Consider the following 20721-nt stretch of genomic DNA (forward strand, 5'->3'; position numbering starts at 1 on the left):
ACATGATAAATATATACTTCTTAATTTTTTTCTTAAAAAGTTTCCTCTAAATTTTAAAAAAACTATTCAATCACTAGATCCTATCCGTTCTATCTCCAAAAATGTCTTTCAAATGGGTCATCTCCTATCCATCTCTACTGCTAGCCTCTTTGGTCAAACCTTATCTAGACTTATATTTACCTTTTAACTACAGATGTCCCTCAGTATATGCACAGGATTGGTTCCAGGACCACCCTACATATACCAAAATCCAGTATACATAAGTCTCTCATCTGGCATACATAAGTCCCTCAATTGGCCATGTGGAACTTGTGAAACCTGCATATAAGGAGGGCCAACTTTTTGTACTCACATCTCATGAATACTGTATTTTTCATTCTTGGTTGGTAGAAAAAAATCTGCACATAAGTGGACCTGCATAAGTTGAGCTCATGTTGTTCAAGGGTCAACTGTAGTCTTATCCTGCCAGTCTACCTTTTTCAGTACTGGTCTGCTGCTCTAAAATATAACCTTCTCTGGCTTACTAACCAAGTTTCTTGGTATGCATCCCTTGACTTCAGGTCTTTGATGTAAGCTTTATCTCTGTCACCCAGCCTCACACCTTACAGTCCAAGCACAATGAAGTACTCCAGGTTCTCTAAACGTGTATCCTTATTTACATGGTGCTCCCTCTAAAATGCCCTGTCCTTACCTTGGTCATCTGTATTTTTTTTTTCTTCCTACAAAACTCAGCTCTGATGGCACTTCTGTATTCTCTACCCTTCTCAGTTAACCAGTGTCATTGTGATAGCTTATACTCCATCAGTGTACTGATAAAATGCATATTAATTATTTTTCTACATAGCTGTCTCTTCCATAAGACTATGTGCTTCCTAAGGGCAAGGTCCATGTCTTATTTATCTTTATATCCCCAGTGCCTAACTTAGTAAATACTTCTATAAAATTAAACTGATTACATACCCTCAGTGTAATCCAGTTTTGGTGTTTCATAACAGTCTTATTAATGATCTAATCCAGATTAATAGCTTCCTTGCCTACATAACTTAAGGAACTCTTGCCATTGGCAGTATAAAACACTCACTAGCATGAGAAAGTCAGCACCAGTCCAAAATAATAGTTCAGCATCCCAAGCCATGGACATTTTTTAGCAAAGGGACTTCAGGGCTTCTCTATATTTTAGTTTTAGATTATTTAGTTATTGACTGGTCCTTCAGATAAGAGGTTCTTTCTAACTTATTCTCACCTTTTCTTATGCTTTTTCTGTAACAGTGCTAAAAAAATATTTTATTCCTTATTCTTCATGTAATGAAAACTTAGTTATAAACTTTATAATGCAACAATGTCTTATAGCTAGAAATTTTTAAACATGAAAAAGATCATTTATTCAGCAAATCCTAAGCAAGAAGTGAAGAGCATTATGCCAGGTACTAGGGCTACAGAGATAAAAAGACAGACATTCCATGTCTTTAAGGAGATTTTAATTTAGTAGAAAGGTAAAATGCAAATAAATATACATGATACAGGATAATTGTTATAGTAAAATTTGAATGAAACTGGAACACAGGTGAAAGAATGTTAGAGTCATGCCAGAGAATGATGTTTGATCACCACAGACAATATGGTATCCTCTTGTGAGTAATGAAAATACAAGCAAGCAAATATATAAACATTTTATAAATTACATAAAAACTTAACTAAAATAATCTCTCTACATTTCTCTTACCTTCATTATAAGTGTGTCCATCTACATACACATTTATGTACACGGTTTTGTTGGTGCCCTAACAGTCTGCCTATTGGTGAACCCGTCTTCTGGATCACATTAGAGGCAGCAAATATATTTTAATTGTCCTGAGGTGAGAGATGATAACTTGAATTAGGATTAAGACAGCAGTGATAAAAAAGAAGGGGACAGATACAAAAAAGAGATAAGAATAAACAGGATTTAAAGTTTGGTTGTAATAGATAAGGAAAAGAGAAAAGTCCAGGATAAACCTAGTTTCTGGCTTGAACTGAATGAATAGGACAGGAGGAAGAGTAAGTGAAGGAGAAAGGATTAATTTTAGACCTGCTGTGTTTGAGGTGCTAAGGAGACAATCACCCAAAGCAAGCCAATTCAAATGAAGTCAAAGGGAGATTGGGTACATCAGCATATAGTTATATAAAATCACCCTAGGAGAGTACTCACAGTGAAAAGATTGTTCACCATAGGAGGAACTCTGACTAGATATAACTTGAGGGGCAGCTAAGTGCAAAGGAAGAAGTCCTCATGCTGGAAAAAGGAAGAGCCAGAGCAGTAGGAAAGGCAAGAGAGAATAGTGAAAAATGCCAACAAAGAGAAAAGAGTGGTCAGCAACATCGGGTGCCCATTCAGTTTGTTTGAATGGGTCACTTGAATTTAGAGCAGTTTCAGTGGAGGCAGCAGTAAGAACAAAAGTCAGACTGGAATGTGTTGCCAAATAAGTAGGTAATGAGTAAGTAATGAAAGAGTAGACTGCTGCTCAGGAAAAAAAAGAGTGAGAAGCTGGTTGGTGGCTAGAGAAACCATTGCAATCCAGGTCGAAATCCTTCTGTGATCATGTGTATATTCAGCGGAAAAAGTATGAGACAGGGAGGGACTGGAGAACAGAGGTAGATAATAGTCAGCCATCACAAGGCGAAGAATGTTAACCACAGCACCTGAGACCCAAGAAACAAAAAAGGATAGAAACAGATGTTTATGATATGATGGGCAAGGTGTGGGTAGCAGGAAAAAGTTGAGGTATTTCAGGGTAAAGCTGCTCAGTTTTCTTGATAAGGCGAAAGAGAGTTTATTTGCTATTGGAGAGGTGGTACTGGGTGAAGAAGAGCTTAAAGGGCCAGGAAGAATTTGGAAACAATCTTGTTTGAATAAGAAGAATTAAAACAGTAATTAATAAATCTCTCATATATAAGATTTGAAACGTTATATATCATATTGCTTTGTGATTGCCAAAATAGTTCATGCCAAAGAGAAAATGACAAACCATATTTTTCTTTTTTCAGATGATTAAAGGAAAAGTGAAAGCTGGAAAAGTAGACTGTCAGGCTTACTCTCAGACATGCCAGAGAGCTGGTATCAGAGCCTATCCAACTGTTAAATTTTATTTCTATGAAAGAACAAAGGTATGTACAGGCTTTCCTCTATCTTCCCTCCTTTAGCTGCCCAAGCTCAAAAGGAGATTTCAGTCACCTTTGAGACTGAGTAATGCTTTCTTCTGTTTCTCCTTTTATATTATTGCATATTACTAATATAAGCTTCTTTTAACTTATATGTATATCAAGTGATCTTAAAAGGCTTTTCTGTCTCATAGTTGATACGCTCTCAGTTGCCTTAAAATTTTTATACTAATGAAAACCACTAGAGAAAAGCATAACAAAATATTAGTGGTTATCTTTGAGTAGTAGAATTCAAGATCATTATTTACTTTGTGAAGTTTTGTATTTACTACTTTTTATAGAAGAAGTGCATATCACAGGTTGAGTATCTCTTACCCAAAATGTTTGTGACCAGCACTATTTTGGATTTTTTCAGATTTTGGAACATTTGCATTATACTTACCTGTTCAGCATCCCGAATTTGAAAATCCTAAATGCTCCAGTGGTGCATTTTTTGGTGCTCAAAAAGTTACAGATTTTGGAGAATTTCAGATTTTTGGATTAGGGATACTCAGCCTGTACTTTTGAAATTAATTTGCCTTTGACATAGCCCTAGTTCCTGACCATTTATCTTGAAGAATATTAGTGGGTTTAGATGACAAAATAAAAGATAAGTGCCTTGGTTCAGTCGTAATTACTCTTGGAAGGCACTTAGCTTTCTTTTTTAATTAAAAAATCTGGAGACCTACTAATGGGTTTTAACAAAATTGAGATAACCTCTATTTATGATCATTCATACAAAAGCTATGTTGTTCAGCCAGTGTAATTACTCGTGACCTTTGCTGTCTTCCCAAGTAAGAGAGTAAGACATTTTTGACAGTATAACTGTGGTATCATTTTTTGAGTAAAAAGAGATTTCAAGAACTGGTATTTTTGCAGATAGAATTGAACACTAACTTTCTTATGCTTGATTGGTTTGTAAGAAGGTAAATGAGAAGAGAATGATGAATAAGCAAAAAACAATCAGGCATGATTTTTTAAATTTTAATTAAAAGAAAAAACAGCAAATTAAGGGAGACCAAGGAGATTGTACAGTTTGGTAAGGATCCTAGAAAAATTGAATGACCTTTCAGTGTCAGAGAGCAAACAGAAAAATGTAGTCATTTTCTATCTAAAAGGAGACTTGAAAAGATAATTCTAACTATAATAGGTAAAAGTTGAAAAAGTACATGAAGGGAAGAGCTTAACAAATGATAATAAATGACCAATAAAACCTAAATGATGAAAGCAGACTTGAATGGTCTTAAGTAAATGGATAGTACTTTGCCTGGAATGCAGCTGATGACACAATTATCGATTTAGTCTTAACAATGATATGGCCAGCTGAACAAAAAAAACAAGAATAGTAAAAGCAATATTGCCTCAAAAGGCTAAGAATACCCTGTAATATACACTGCTGCCTGGAATAATGTTTACTTCCTATATTTCTACTCAAAATGCTTTATACTAAGTTTCAAAGTAATGATCTTACTTTGGGGGGAAAAACTATTAACTATATAAGTATTTATCATGAACTCATGTTTTCTGATAAAACATTCAAAATAAATAATTTCAAATATTTTTATACTTTGTGAGGGAGAGTATCAGGTTAAGATCTGATATTTATTGGTAGATGTATTTTGAAATAGAGCTAACTAAAGAAATTAGGTGATGAATTTCAGAAATCTAGAATTGTCACACATCTGGATTTTTCAGTGAGAGTTCTTAATTTGTCAAGAAGCTGTCTGTTTTAAGAACAGCCTGGTGCAAGCAGAACTCACTGGAGGTAAGGTAGTTAATACCAGAGCCTGGGTCTTCATTCCTTTGGCATCAACAGCTATTTTCCCCAGTTTTCAGAACAGCTGAGAAATTGGTGACATAAATAGGGGGCTTATTCAGGTGTAAAATGGTATTGGAGGAGTATCATGTGATGAGCAATCACAGAATTAACCATAGACAGAGCTGTTTGGAAAGGTGTTACCATGTGTCCAAAGTACAAAGTTAGGGACCAGATGTACCTGTCCAAACAGAAATAGAGGTAGCATCTAGAAATCCAGGCCAGATAGGAAGCCCAAAGCACAATAATGATGGGAGTAGACAGAAATACAAACCAGGTAGGCAGTCACACACAAAAGCAAAATTCTACCACATACTATGTGGGTTGGAGTTCACACCAGGATTAAGGAAACAGGAGTTCCAGATCCAAAATAAGTAGGCCTGAATATATTGACTTGCTCCCTCCCCCGATTTTAGCCACCTTCCTGCCTTGGGCACATGAAAACTAGGAGATACACATTGCTCTCCATTAATGTTGTTGGTGAAGGTTTTGTCAGTGTTATTGATTATATTAGAGTAGAATGATTACAGTCTTCTAGGAATATCTTTTCTTGTATAATTTAATATGAAGCTTATGGAGTCAGTGATGTATTTTTACCAAGGAATTGTTTTACATTCTCATAGCACTAGTATTTATTTTAGGTACATTATGGCCTAACTGTGACTTTGTAGCATTATTTCCTTGAAGAAACTTGAATTTCAAACACTTAAATTTCTAGAACAAAAGAACTTTAAAGCATATTTAATCAAGTTTCTTAGATGGAAATGTCATGTTATGATTAATAACAAGAGTGTTTTTAATTTTAGAGAAAGTTTGGGGAAGAGCAAATAAATGCCAGAGATGCAAAAGCAATTACTGCCTTAATATTTGAAAAATTGGAAACTCTCCAAAATCAAGAAAAGAGAAATAAGGTAAGGGCTAAGCCTAGAGCTGACTTTGGCAGAAGTTATCAGAGTTTATTCTTATTTTACATGTATCAATAGGTAAAAATGTAGCTTCAAAAAATAGTAAGATAAGGCCGGGCGCTGTGGCTCACGCCTGTAATCCTAGCTCTTGGGAGGCCGAGGCGGGCGGATTGCTCAAGGTCAGAAGTTCAAAACCAGCCTGAGCAAGAGCGAGACCCCGTCTCTACTACAAATAGAAACAAATTAATTGGCCAACTGATATATATATAAAAAATTAGCCGGGCATGGTGGTGCATGCCTGTAGTCCCAGCTACCCGGGAGGCTGAGGCAGAAGGATCACTCGAGCCCAGGAGTTTGAGGTTGCTGTGAGCTAGGCTGATGCCACGGCACTCACTCTAGCCTGGGCAACAAAGCGAGACTCTGTCTCAAAAAAAAAAAAAAAATAGTAAGATAGTTAAAAATTTCTGCTTTGGGAAATATGACTATCAAAATGTAGCCTATAGACACTGAAATGCTTAGAAATTTGGTCAGTAAAGCCACTTAAAAAATAGTGACTATAGTCTAGACAAAAATTATATACTAATGTTCATAGTAGTATCCTTCATAACAGCAAAAAAAAAAAAAAAAAAAAAAGGAAACCTAAATGTCCATGATGAATGGACAATGAACTGATGAATGGTAAACAAAATGTGGTGTGTCCATACAGGGGGGACATTTTTCCACCATAAAAAGGAATGAAGTTCTGATGCATGGTACATGGGTGACTCTTGAAAATGTATGTTTAGTGGATGAAGCCAGTCACAAAAGGCCAAATATTATGTGATTCTAATTATGTAAAATTAGAATAGACTAATCCATAGAGACAAGATAGATTAGTGGTTGGCTGGTGTGGACAAGAGCAGAAATATGGGTGACTGCTAAAGGTAATAGGAGTTCCTTTTGTAGGTGTGGAAAATGTTTTACAAGTATGCTGTAATGATAGTTGCACAACTCTTAATGTACTGAAAGCTACTGGACTCTTAAATATAGGAATTTTTTGGTATGTGAAGTTGCAATGAAGTTGCAAAAAAAAAAAATAGTGACTGTAGCCATAAATTCTGCTCAAATGCAAAATTATTGAATTGTTAGGAATTAAATAAACTGGAGCCTCATAACACATTTTGGATAGTAAATTTTCTTTTGTTCTTGCTATAGTCAGGATGTATTGAGAGCCATATTCATTTTGGCCCCTCTTTGGGTTTTTAATCTGTTAAGAAGCAGTATAGTCTCTTTCCTGTTATTCTTCAGAAGGCAGTTCATTTTTTTCTTTTTTAAATCATTGTTATTCTAGGGCATACCTAAAGGCAGACCAAAGAGTCCATGGCTGTTGGAGTGCTTATTACCATATGGAATTTAATACAATCACATATGAGGTGGCTTGGATTCTTTCCCAGGAAGGGAAACACAGAACACAGGTTCTGCTATAGTGCAGTTCAGAACTGCATGCCCCAACAGAGAAGCTTTACAACCTGCTTTAAGACTATTTTATACAAATCTAAAAATTAAGAGATAGTTATGAATCTGTTTTTTAGTTTCACTGAACAAACATGTTTTTGCTATATTAGTTCTCAAGAATCTTAAATATTTGAAATAAACATTAGACATAAACCAGATTATCATAACCAACATTAAGCTAAAGAGCATATCATACATGACTTTGAAAGTATATCAAGCTATAGTTGCCTGTAAGGATTAGCCATGCCAAAAAATAAAATAAAATAAACCTCTAGTTAGTACTATCTGCTGTGGACAGATAAGAAGTAGGAAGTATTCTGTTCTTTTCCATCGTTATAGTTAGGTAAGCTATATTTCAAGTAGTGATTCCTTAAATAAGAATATTGAGTATTGTTGAAAAAGTAAAGTATTGGTGAGTTAATATTTTATTTTACCTTATTTTTAACAATACAAACTCATATTTCCTTTGTCTTTTCACTTTACATTATCATTATAGGATGAACTTTGATGATGTTGAAGATGAAGAAAAACTTAAAAAGAAATTCTGACAAATGACATCAGAAGATACCTTTTTAGAATATTACAACATTCGTGGTGGGAATAAATGAACATTATCTTGGACTTGTAATTGATTGTACTGCCAGAATGGTATAAAGGGTCTGCAAACTTCTATAAAAGGCCAGATCATAAATATTTTTGGCCTTGCAGAACATATATGGTCTTTGTCACATATTATTCTTTGTTTTTTGTTTTTTTTAAACAACCCTTTAAAAAACAGAGAAACCATTCTTAACTCAGGGTCATACAAAAATAAGCCACGGGGCTGTAAGACTGTGGACCCCTAGAATTGATGTTTTGGGTGACTGGCTCTAACATGAGCCTGCTCTGCTTTTATCTACATAAATGTCAAAGATATATAAAGTGCACTTTTCACCTAAAGTTTTGTGGCTAGCCTGAAAAGAGGCAACTTGGTTTTCAGTTACCTGTTCTCCTAAAAATTCTGTCTCTGACCATACATTGTATTCTCAAAACAAGATGTGATCAAATAAAACATACCATGTTATAATGCTATATTTTAGTGAAGAGATTCTTCATTTTTTATTTCCTTTTTACAAGTTGAAGAAATGTTTTAGTTTTTCACAACTGAGACTTTTTTTTGCAAAAGTGCACAAATTCTGTAGATAGCTACATCATCCAGAAAAACCTAAGAAAAATTTACAGTAATTAAACATTGTAGAGTATCCCAAATATATCAAGTATTTAGAATTCTATATTTTAAAGATTTATGTGTTCATATATTTTCTGAAATTACTTTTGTAAAAATTTTCCCACTGATATTTGATTTCTGAGGTATATTTCTAATATTTACATAGTTTTTTTTAATATAGTTCTGGTTTTACACTCCTGTCCAATCAAATAGGAAAAATTTTACACATTTGTTTCACCATAGCACATAATCATACTGTGGTTATGCCAGTTATTAGTTTACTGTCAGAGGGCTGTCTTTTTTAGATAAATATTGGCATAATAACTGAGGTTATTTTTATAAGAAAATCAAGTATATAAATCTAGGATTGAGATGTCTTAGTTTCTGCATTTAGACTCAGAATCACAAAATGTTTTTCTTGCATTTTAACAAAATTGTGATTAACGTGTAGTTGTTTAGTTATAGTGTGTGGAATGGTAAAAATCTTAATTCATCAAAAGAGGTCAATGAATAAAAAAACTTTCAATTTTTCCAAAAACCTATTAGAATTATGCTTTATTGTGTTTGGAAGAGTGTTGTTTTTTTAAATGTCACTTTACCCTACTCCCCAGTATTTCCTCATAAGTGTTATTATTTTATAATATATATAATTTATATAAAAAATAAACATTGTTCATTTTCAACTCTAACCCTATTCACATTCTCTCCCATCTTTTTCTCTATTATATACTCTTAATTCTATCTTGGATTCTGCTTTATACATTTGGGCACATATAAACAGTCACCATTTCTAACTTCAATTTAACATCAACTTTTGAATCATGATCAATAATGGCAAGAGCCTTTCATTTATTAAAATTTTAAACCCTAGAAATTCTTCAAAATTGGCTTATTTCATCTATAAGAATTCTAAAATGGAATGTCTAAAGAAGTCTTACTTGTTAAATATTTACTAAATTAATGTACCAGTTACATGCATACCATTGCACTGGACAATAAGGAGTATAGAAAAGGACCCCCATCTCTCAAGTATAATCTTCCAAACAAAACCAGATAAGTGTCTTACATTAGGCAAATGCATTCCATTATGATTGATGAAAAACACAAAGGTTAAAGTAACAGAATACATTTTAGGTTTTCTATAATGACACCTACAGGATAACATTGACTCTGAAGATTAACGTAACATTCTACTTTACACATAATCTGAAATTTTAAATACACCCAAATTCTAGCAAATAAATTTTCACTAAGAGTAATCAAACTTAGGCCAAACAAGGTGAATATAAATGTGTTATTGATCATACATAAAAATGTTAGTGATCCACGGACATTAGTCACTTTTTAACACTGGATGTGCACTTAGATTCTTGTGCTGTCACCCAGTCCCTTTATGAATAACTGGATATATTTTATGAATGGTAACTAGCCAGAATTATAGCCAAAGTCTGATGCCAAAGTAGCCCACATGTGTATTGAATCCAGAAATGCCATATAGCAAACATCTGATGGTATTACTAGTTACTTGAGTGCATCACTTAGTAGCCTGCAATTCTGAGCATTTACCAAAAGGTCTGTTAACCTCTGTGAAGAATTGATAGAGAACTCTTCATCAAACTAATATTTCAAACATTTTATTTGAGCCAGTAAAATATCTTAAAAGGAATGAATAGGTGTTGGCTTTTAGAAAATATGAATTCAGAAACTTAGAAAACTCAAAATCTTACTGACTATATTACCAAATGGTAAAACACCAACTAAAACACAATTCTGATGCCAATTAACCAGCAAAGAGCCCAACCTATGCATTGAAGTATCAGTTTTAGGTCATCACATAAAATATATATAGCACTAAGTAGGCAAAAAATATATACATATGTGGAGCCACTGCCTATTGAGAGTAACAATTTATTGGCTTCAATGTATTTAGGAAAAATCATTTACAAAACATCTTCCCTTTCTTGAATTATGAAAATTTGAAGCTAAGATAAGGTCTGTGCCAGTTTTACTCAATTTTTGAGAAAATTTAGATTTATCCTTACTAGTATTTAACACAGCTTTCTTGTTTTTTAAATATTTTTTTACTTTCTATTTTGTTACCATAGTGAAAAAAATGTTTATGGTTTATAAATGTGATATGTTTGTTTATATTTTTTAAAACTTGGAACAGCAATATCATGTTTTAATATTCAAAAACAGACTATTAAAGGTCAACTATATGGTGATTATATATTATATATAATATGATATATGTATATATAATCTATCTTAGCAGTTCATTCTCTCAAATAGTCACCAAAGAGATCAAGACTCATGATACATGGAAAGGCCTGTAATCTAAATCCAAATCATATTAAAACTTAGGAATTTAGTTTATATTAAATTCAAAATGCAAAAAGAGAAACCTATTTTCTACATTAAGTAAATTTTACAATTCATTTTGTTGATGTGTTTTGTAAAAAACTTAAAACTAAATAAGAAATCTCCCCCTCATCCATATTGAGTCACCCTCTCTGAGGATAACAGCCATGTCTGTCTTATTCCCTGCAGTGTTGGCAGAACCTAGCACATTATTTGACCCACAGGTGCACAATGTATATTTTAATTATTAACTAGAAGTGTATTGAATTTGTTTAAAATTAATTTGCCAGAGTTCATCTGTGATAAGAATTACTGATTAGGAATTGTAATTTCATTATTTTATGCCTTAAAAGTAATGGGTTATACTCTATAAATTTGTAGTCCTTACAATGGTCAAGGTGGCTCTGCCTATCAAAGTAGCACCTACCTCTTTGAAATGAACTTTCTCAAAGAATTTTTATGACATCATTTCTTTTTTCTCTATAAAAGTTCCTCTGAAAGTCTTCCCTAAAAGGTTTTTAAATCAGAAACATAAGTCACCAGTAGATGGCAGTGAAAAATAAGCAGACACATTTCATTACTCTGAGAAAATGGCATTTCTAACTTAGTACTCAATAATCACACAGCTTACTTTGCCTTTGCTTTTTCACTAAAAAGATAGTGTCAGTCACATACATTTGACTGTGAGAAATTGCAAGAAACTAAAACTATTTTGTATCCAAAAGTTTATAATCTTGTATAATAAGACAGATATCTGAATGATATGAGAATAAATTTATGAAAATCATGTAGGCACATACACTACTCTAGACATGTAAAGATACATATATTGAGGCTCATCAGATTCCCATTCATGAAGAACTGCACCTGTATAACAATATGTGGCTTACTTTTAAGAAGTCTTAAGACATTTATAAAATTGGACTGATCATAGCTTGATTTTTTTTTTTTTATTCAAGTCTCCTCAGCATTTTCTGGTGGTTTTAGTACTGCTGTAGTTTATTAAATAAGAAGCCAGGTAAAAGGAGCTCTTGGTCTAAGAATGGGTTTCCTGTGGTCATCTACTTACTAACTCAGTTTGGAAAATTTGCTTACTTCATCTCTCTGGACTCTGATTTACTCATTTGCCAAGTGGGAAAGATCCCTCCTCTCCCTATTCCATCAGGTAGTCACGTAGTCAAAATAAAGTAATGTGTTTTTTAAAACCAGCAAATACCAGCAGGCAAAAAAAAAAAAATCAGAATATGGGAAATTTTGTAGGGAAAATGATATGACTTCAAGTGAAAAAAAAATGGCAAGAAAAAAATAGAAGGAAAGGTAACCTATAGATTCAGAGAAAAAGACTTATCAGTCATATCAGCCAAATGCAGCGTGTGGACTCTATTTGCATCTTGATTTGAATGGACTGCAAAAGTAAATATATATATATATATATAGATAGATAGATATAGATATATATAGATGAGACAGTTGGGGAAATTAGAATTCTTGACTTTTATTTAAAAAAAATTTAGGGGGTATGTAATATTTGATATTAACTAAGAATTGTTGGGGGATTATTCTGTTTTTAGGTATGCTAATGGCATTTTTGAAATGATAACAATGTCTGGGATTTGCTTTAAAGTAATCCAAATAGTTCATCAGTTAGAACAAAAACATGCCTGCCAAAGCCACAGATTCTAGATTTAGGTCTTTCTGTGCAAGACCACTGCTGAAGGCTTACATACTTGATCAACAATTTTAACTTCAAACCAATTGAACACAAACTAAAAATACAATTTAGTCAAAATAGGTATAAGAACGAAGGTATAGTTATATGATGAGATTTAATAGGCAAAGAATGAGTTTAGGACTTAGGTGCCTCTCAATTGAAAAATTATGCTTAGTATTAGGCTGGTACAAAAGTAATTGCAATTTTAGCATTGTTGAAATTTGCCATTTGATACTGGAATACATTCTTAAATGTGGTTACGTTACATATTTTAATGCACATTTCTCACTTTATTTTTTTTTTTTGCTAATGACTTATTACTTGCTGTTTATATTTATTTTAGACTATGGAAATGATGTTAGACAAAAATCAAATTCAAGCGATTTTGTTATTCGAGTTCCAAATGGGCGGCGGTAAAGCCACAGAGACAACTCATAACATCAACACCACATTTGGCCCAGGAACTGCTAACAAACAGAGTGCAGTGGTGGTTCAAGAAGTTTTGCAAAGGAGACAACAGCCTTGAATGAGGAGTGCAGTGGCCAGCCATCGGAAGTTTACAATGACCAGTTGAGAGAAATCATCAAAGCTGATTCTCTTACAACTACATGAGAAGTTGCCAAAGAACTCAAAATTGACAGCTGACCACTCTACGGTCATTCAGCATTTGAAGCAAATTGGAAAAGCGAAAAAGCTCTATAAGTGGGTGCCTCATGACCTGACCAAAAATTTAAAAAATCATTGTTTTGAAGTGTTGTCTTCTCCCATTGTACACAATAACAATCAATCTTTCTGGATGGGATTGTGACTTGTGATGAAAAGTGGATTTTATATGACAACCAGGGATGACCAGCCCAGTGGTTGGACTGAGAAGCAGCTCCAAAGCACTTCTCAAAGCCAAACTTGTACCCAAAAAAGTCATGGCTACTGTTTGGTGGTCTGCTGCTGGTCTGATCCACTACAACTTTCTAAATCCCAGCAAAACCGTTACATCTGAGAAGTATGCTCAGCAAATTGATGAGATGCACCAAAAAACGTAACACCTGCAGCCAGCACTGGTCAATAGAAGGGGCCCAGTTCTTGTTCATGACAACATCCGACTGCATGTCACACAATCAACACTTCAAAAGTTGAACAAAGTGGGCTACAAAGTTTTGCCTCATCCACCATATTCACATGACCTCTCGCCAACAGACTCCCACTTCAAGCATCTTGACAATTTTTTGCAGGGAAAACACTTCCACAACCAGCAGGTTGCAGAAAATGCTTTGCAAGAGTTCGTGGAATGGTGAAGTACAGATTTTTGCACTACAGGAATAAACAGACATTTTTTTATTGTAATGGTTCCTATTTTGATTAATAATGATATGTTTGAGCCTAGTTACAGTGATTTAAAATTCATGGTCCAAAACTGCAATTACTTTTGCACCAACATAATAGAAAAATTAAGACATACTCTTTTACTATACTCCCAGAAATATGTGTAATAAATATGTCATGTCAGCAGCTACTATTTAATATATAATGAGAGTCCTTTCCAACTTGGACTTAGCAGAACAGCTTCCAAAAACAAGGGTGGCAAGAAGAAGGACCATTCTGCCATCAACAAGGTGGTTACCCAAGAATATGCCATCAACATTCACCAGTATATCCATGCCATGGGCCTCAAGAAGCATGCCCCTCTGGCACTTGAAGACATCTGGAAATTTGCCATGAAGGAGACAGGGACTCCAGGTGTGCACATTGATACGACATTCAACAAAGTTGTCTGGCCCAAAGGAATAAGGGACATCCCACATCGTATCCTTGTGTGGCTGTCCAGAAAATGTAACACAGATGAAGATTCAGCAAACAAGCTCCATACTCTGGTTACCTAAGTTCCTGTTGCCACTTTCAAAAATCTGCCGTCAATGTGGATGAGAACTAAGCACTGATTCCCAAAGTTATAAAACTGCAAAAATAAATAAATGAGAGAAAACTAGAATAAAAATGAAGTATAAATAAAAAGTATTAAATTTTCAAAAATATCTAGAAAGGATGGAGTTAAAATATTGATCTCAAAAGGAAAAATGTTATCAATGGTAGTAGTAATATGTCCTTTTGTACATGATGTCATATTTGTGTTCTTTAGTCCCAGAGAAAACTGGAAATGAGCTCGTCCTATAGCACAAGCAACTTCTATTTATCTCAGAGGAAAGTCAGGGTACTTCCTTCTTGGGGAAATGGAAGGGCAGATTTTTTAGAAGTTTTCTAAAATGAATTTCAAGCTCTAGTACTTTAAATCACTTAGTATGTCTAGAATTTTCTGTGGGAAAAAGGGGAGTTCAAGTTAATAAAGGTCATTTTGTGTGTTAAAAACTCTTGATTCCTTTTAGAGTTTTTTAAATTGTGGTAAAATACATGACATAAAATTTATTATCTTCATCATTTTTAAGTAGTGTACAGTTCAGTAGTGTTAAGTATATTCACATTGCTGTGCAACCAATCTCCAGAACATTATCTTGGAAAACTAAAATTCTATACCCATTAAACAACAGCTCCTTGTCTCTTCTTTTGCACCAACCTAATAGAAAAATTAAGACATACTCTTTTACTATATTCCCAGAAATATGTGTTACAAATATGTCAGGAGCTATTATATAATGAGAGTCCTTTCCAACTTGGACCCAGCAGAACAGCTCCCACAAAGAAGTGTGGCAAGAAGAAGGGCCATTCTGCCATCAACAAGGTGGTGATCCAAAAATATGCCATCAACATTCACCAGTGTATCCATGCCATGGGATGGATGCACCCGCCCCTCACCACCACCATTTTACTTTCTATCAATTTGACTGGTCTAGATACCTAAGTAAAATCATATAATATTTGTCTTTTTCTGACTGCTTATTTCACTTTGCTTTATGTCCTCAAGGCTCATTCATGTAGCATGTGCCAAAATTTTCTTCCTTTTCAAGGCTGAATAATACTCAATCGTCTCTATGTACATTTTATTTCATCATTCAACTACCAATGTACATGTGGATCAATTTCACCTTTTTGGCATTGTGAATAATGCTACTATGAACACAGGTACACAAATCTCTCTTCAAGACCCTGCTTTCAACTCTTTTGGCTATATACCTAGAAACGAAATTGGCATATCTTATAGTAATTCTAGTTTTAAATTTGGGGGGAACTGCCATATTGTTTTCCATAGGAGCTACACCATCTCATATCCCCACCAACAGTGCACAAGGATTTCAATGTGTCACATCCTTACCAGTACTTTTTATTTTTTGGTTCTTTGATAGTAGCCATCCCAGTGGGTATGAGGTGATATCTCAAAATTTTCATTTGCACTTTTAGAGTTTTTAAAATTATTACTTTTTCTAAAACTGAATATTTTGTGGGAAGTTGGTTATTTTACATTTTCATACCTTGCTTGATATTATTTTTCTACCCAGATGCCTTTTCATCCTCCACCTCATCCTTTAAACACCAAATCCAACTTCCACTGTGAAGCCTTTATTGACTAACTCCACACTGATTTCTAAATTTCTAAAAATACCTCACTCTCTAGCACATAACTTAGTATTTGTTTTTAAGAAAAAGTTTTCCAGCCCTGTGTTATTCTCCAACTATTCCATATGTTGTTGTCTTCCAAACTAGAGTGTTAGGTCTTCAAGAGCAGAAGAAATTTTATATTTATAAACTTAAAGAGTTGCTGAAGTACTTTAGGGTGCTAAAGACTTGGTGAATTATTCATTTAGTTTTACATGACTTACTGATTGTGAAACTTGAGAAGATTGCAAATTAAATACTTGAGTCTTACAGAACTGAACAATACTTAGATGTGTTTAAATCTATATAAAAAGTCAGAAGTAAAAGTCATTATCTAACGAAGCATTTTTCCCTTTTTTTAAAAATTACAACAGTAATAAGCATGCCTTCCAGCACCCAAAGTCAAATCACCTTAGTTACTTATCAGTTGCACTGGGGCTGCTAAGTGGACTTGTTTTCTGACATTGCCTTTGCTTTATTCTCTGACCTTATTTTTTCCAAGCAACTACATTCTCTTCACCCCTCCTGTTCAATTATCCCCCACTCTTTCTCCCTTTGTTCATTATTCTGGTATTTAATTTTTATGACTTATTTTCAAGTAAATATTTTTAAAAGTTCATTTGGGGTAAAAATATACTATATATTCATAAATTCAGTGGATAAATACCCACACACAGATTGACCCTACATGAAATGTGTTCCCTCAAAAGTAGAGCAATTCATTCGCTATGGGATCAAGCCATAAAGTTTGAATCCAAGCAGTAATTCTCCAGTTAAAGAAACTCTAGAGCCTGGTTTTCAGTCCTCCTGAATCATAACTAGTTGGCAACAAAAGCTAGCATGCCTTGGTGTGAATAAGCCTTAACATAAAAACTCCTCACCCAGTCTCAAAGTTAGAAGTTAAGAGAGAAATGTATTCAGGTGGCCATTTATACACAGTATTTTTGAATGTCATTTTGGCCAAATTAGCATCAAATGAGTTACTATAAAGTGAAATTTTAAAAATATATAAACATCTTAAACTTTAAAAGCTCAGCCCAGCTAGAAGTCAACGTGTGTTCTTACACTATGCTGGGGCAAACAGACTTGTCCATGATGATTACAGAGTTGTTAGCAAAATACTGGCCAAATCTTTTTTTCAATTTCATGTCTTTCTTCAAAGATACTCTTCAAACTGGTCTCCTCTATGAAATTTTTCTTGACAAGTAAAACCTGGCTCTAATAATTACTTTATTCTGCCTCTCATTTCTGTTTAATAAGTCCAGCATTCAGGCATACAAATTATATACAATATTTCAAGACACTCAAATGTAATATGGATAAGACACTTCAAAAGCAGAAATCTAGTCACTTTAGTCACATATTTTTAATATGTGATAAGATTTCTAGTTAGAATTAGTAGTTATCTTGGTTTAATTAATTGCAACATGGGTATGAAATAGATGTTCAAAAGTCAAAATTACATCTCACATTTCAACAATGGATGTTTAAAGTGTTTGTAAATTATGATTTGCATTTTGCAAAGCATTGAAAATATGAATTTCAAATTAAACTCCAGACAATGTAATATTCTAGGGAATCAGAATATTGGATCCTAAAACTCCCCTTTTAAGGTCAGGCCTGTTTTCTTGTCTGTTTCCCTGCCCTAGATTGCATAAACTTTGAAAGCCAGTACACTACCTTGCTCACTTTGCATTCTATGGTCTTCACATTCAATACGTATTTGGAAAATAAATGAATGGGAAAATATTAGGCACACAAGGCAATGTATAAGTAATTCTCACAAATGCTCGTATACCATTAACAAACAATTATTCTTTAATCTGTATGCTATCCTCTTTCACAATTTTCATTAGAATTAAATGCATCAGGCAGGGCTGGGGAACCTGTGGCCTTCTAGGTCCTTAAGTACAGCCTTTTAACTGAATAAAAATTTTACAGAACAAATACTTTTATTAAAACGAGTGCAGTAGAGAAAGATGAAACTTTTCTTGCCTTCTTTGGTGCTTAAAAAAAGAATGATCTTGAAATCAAAAGGCTGCAGGTTCCCCATCCCTGCCAGGATTGATCATTTTTGTGAGGGATTTTTTTGGGGGGTGTGAAATAGAATAATATTTTGAAGCATAAAAATAATGTAAAAGATGTATTCAATCTTTCCTTCCCCAAGGCTTTCCATTAGAGCTGTTACAAACCCTGGTAGAATTGATTGGTTTCATTTTCAGCTTCCCATTTGGTCCCTCAAGTTCATGTTCAAAAAGTTCCATCTGATAAATTTATTGTTTAACCTATCTCATTTTTTGAAAGGACAACTCATTGCTCCCCACAAATTACATTAACTTAAGCAGTCTATATCTAAAATGTGTGCCAGTTTCTTTCTTTATAAATTGCAGGCCTGCGATATCAAGCTAGTTTATTGCAAGAGAAGTGAGGAGATATTAAGCTCCACTCTTCTACAAACAGAACGCTGTGATCCTCTGTCATCTGTCCTCTGTCCTTGGGCCTTCCTGACCAGCAATCATGTATGAGCTCGCTCTATGAGCTCAACAAGAGTCCCCTATCATTCGACAAAAATGCATTGAGCACTTACACTTAATGTTCTAGGCATCAAAGATAGCAAATTAAATTTCTTAATTTATGAAGATTTATTTTAGTGGGTGAGGGGGAAGACACAATAAACAATATAAGTAAATGTTATAGCATGTTAGAAGCAGATGTGTTACGGAATAAAGAACAGTAGAACAGGGTGTGAGGGCCTGGGAGAGTGGGGCAGCAGCAGCGGGGCTGCGGGATTAAATAGGGTGGGTGTCCAGGAGAAGATGCCATGGGAGAAGGTGAAAACTGCAGCCACAAGGTGATCTGAGGGTAGAGCATGTGAATAGAGAGAACAGCCAGAGGATGAGCTCCAAGGCATGTGTGGCAAGTTCAAGGACCAGTGGGAGGCTAATGTGGCTGGAAGGGAGTGAGCTAGTGGGAGAGAAGCAGGAGTCATGGAGAGAGGGAACCAGGAGCCAAATAACAAAGGGCTTTGCAGGTCACTGTGAAGACTAACTTTTACTCAAAGTGAAATTGCAAAATTCCAGAACCAAAAAGAAGATTCTGTTAAAAGAACAACTTTTGCCAAAATAAATTTAACAGAGTTTATTTGAGTAAAGAACAATTCATGAAGCAGGCAGCACTCAGAACCGGAAAAGATGTAGACAGCTCCGCTCTGCAACATGGGCAGTAAGCATTTATAGACAGAAAACGGAAGTACAGAAATGGTTGATTGGTTACAGCTGCACATTGCCTTATTTGAACATGGTCTGATCAGTTGGCAGCCTGTGATTGATTGGCTGGGGCCCGACTATCTGTTACAAACAAATATATTCCTAAATTAGGTCGCAGTTCATTTATGTACTAAGTTAGATTGCAGTTGATTACACGGGAACTCCAAGTCCAGAGTCAGCCGCAGGTCAATGCCTCCTGCATATTTAATTTAGCAGTCCTAAGACTTTCCTCAGAGGAAACACACCCCACAAACACACACACATTACCTACCTACAAAAAACCAAGAATCAGATAATAATTGGAACTCTAGATACTCTGAAGACTGTGGAGGAAAGCCTTCCAACTTTTGAGAGGAAAACATTTTTGACTTAGAATTCTGTACATATCTACCCAGACTGACAAGTAGTAGGCAGATAAGGATATATAGAGACAGATAGATTTTGTTTTTTTTTTAAGGTGGCTAGGTGATGGAATACCTCCTCCAAACCAAGGCATAAACAAAAGTACACGTGGTCCAGGAAACCGGCTCCAACCCAAGTGAGCAGTGAAACAAAATCACAAGATGACAGCTAGGCAGGAGGCCTGAAGACAACACCGGTCAACTTGGGGCTAGAGAGCAGAGGGCGGAAAAGGGGGTAGAAGGTCAGATCCATATCTGTGGGCTTGAGGAAAATATGAGTACATAGGAAGCAATTGGTGGAGTATAGAAATGAAAAATCCACTCTGACTCTTCTCCTTAGAGTGCCCATAGCATTAAACCTGTAGAGTAAGAAATCTAATTCTAGACTTAGATTCTAACTTGGCTTTGCAGTAAGCTATGGTATTTTATCAAACAAAAAAATGAATTTGTCACAAAATGCGAATTCCGTCATTTCATTTTTCAACTTAACATAAAAACAAGTATACACTGACCTAGGTAAAGGAAGGGTAGGAATATGAACATCCTTATCTTCCAGAGTGAAGAGACTGTAGTTCAGGTATAGTAAACTCATATAGCTAAGGATGTTCAGCAGGCAAAGTACAAGAGGGAAGTTAGTACATGTGCTATTTAATGGCGACAATAGTTTCTCAGCTCCAAAAGATTATTGTTGTGAAGAAACAGACCTAGCTACTTCAATTTACCAAGAATTTACCAAAATCTAGATTTTTTATGTAAAATCTTTCATAGGTTGACAAGTACTTTAAAAATATTATGAGGGTCAAACAATACCAGATCTAGCCTGGGGTTTCTAGTCTGTGACAC

The 20721-nt window shown here is 34.6% G+C and overlaps 2 protein-coding genes across 3 annotated transcripts in view; both read left to right on the forward strand.

Annotated features, from left to right (window-relative positions):
- The window catches only part of DNAJC10 (DnaJ heat shock protein family (Hsp40) member C10), a 53701-nt gene extending 44564 nt beyond the window's left edge, over nt 1-9137 (forward strand). For both annotated transcript variants that reach the window (XM_012785789.3, XM_076005733.1), the window contains 3 exons: nt 3025-3144; nt 5800-5904; nt 7889-9137. In XM_012785789.3, the coding sequence (XP_012641243.1) occupies nt 3025-3144; nt 5800-5904; nt 7889-7900 (237 nt within the window). In that variant the 3' untranslated portion in view covers nt 7901-9137. The remainder of the gene's footprint in view (nt 1-3024; nt 3145-5799; nt 5905-7888) is intronic.
- Nucleotides 9138-13516: 4379 nt separating this feature from the next.
- Nucleotides 13517-14598, forward strand: LOC109730963 (large ribosomal subunit protein eL31-like). Its single transcript, XM_076005398.1, is given in 3 exon segments — nt 13517-13671; nt 14227-14573; nt 14576-14598. Coding segments are annotated over 3 exon segments (525 nt in total).
- The last annotated feature ends 6123 nt before the right edge of the window (nt 14599-20721 follow it).

This window comes from Microcebus murinus, chromosome 8 (genome assembly GCF_040939455.1).
Source record: "Microcebus murinus isolate Inina chromosome 8, M.murinus_Inina_mat1.0, whole genome shotgun sequence".
Classification (NCBI taxonomy): domain Eukaryota; kingdom Metazoa; phylum Chordata; class Mammalia; order Primates; family Cheirogaleidae; genus Microcebus; species Microcebus murinus.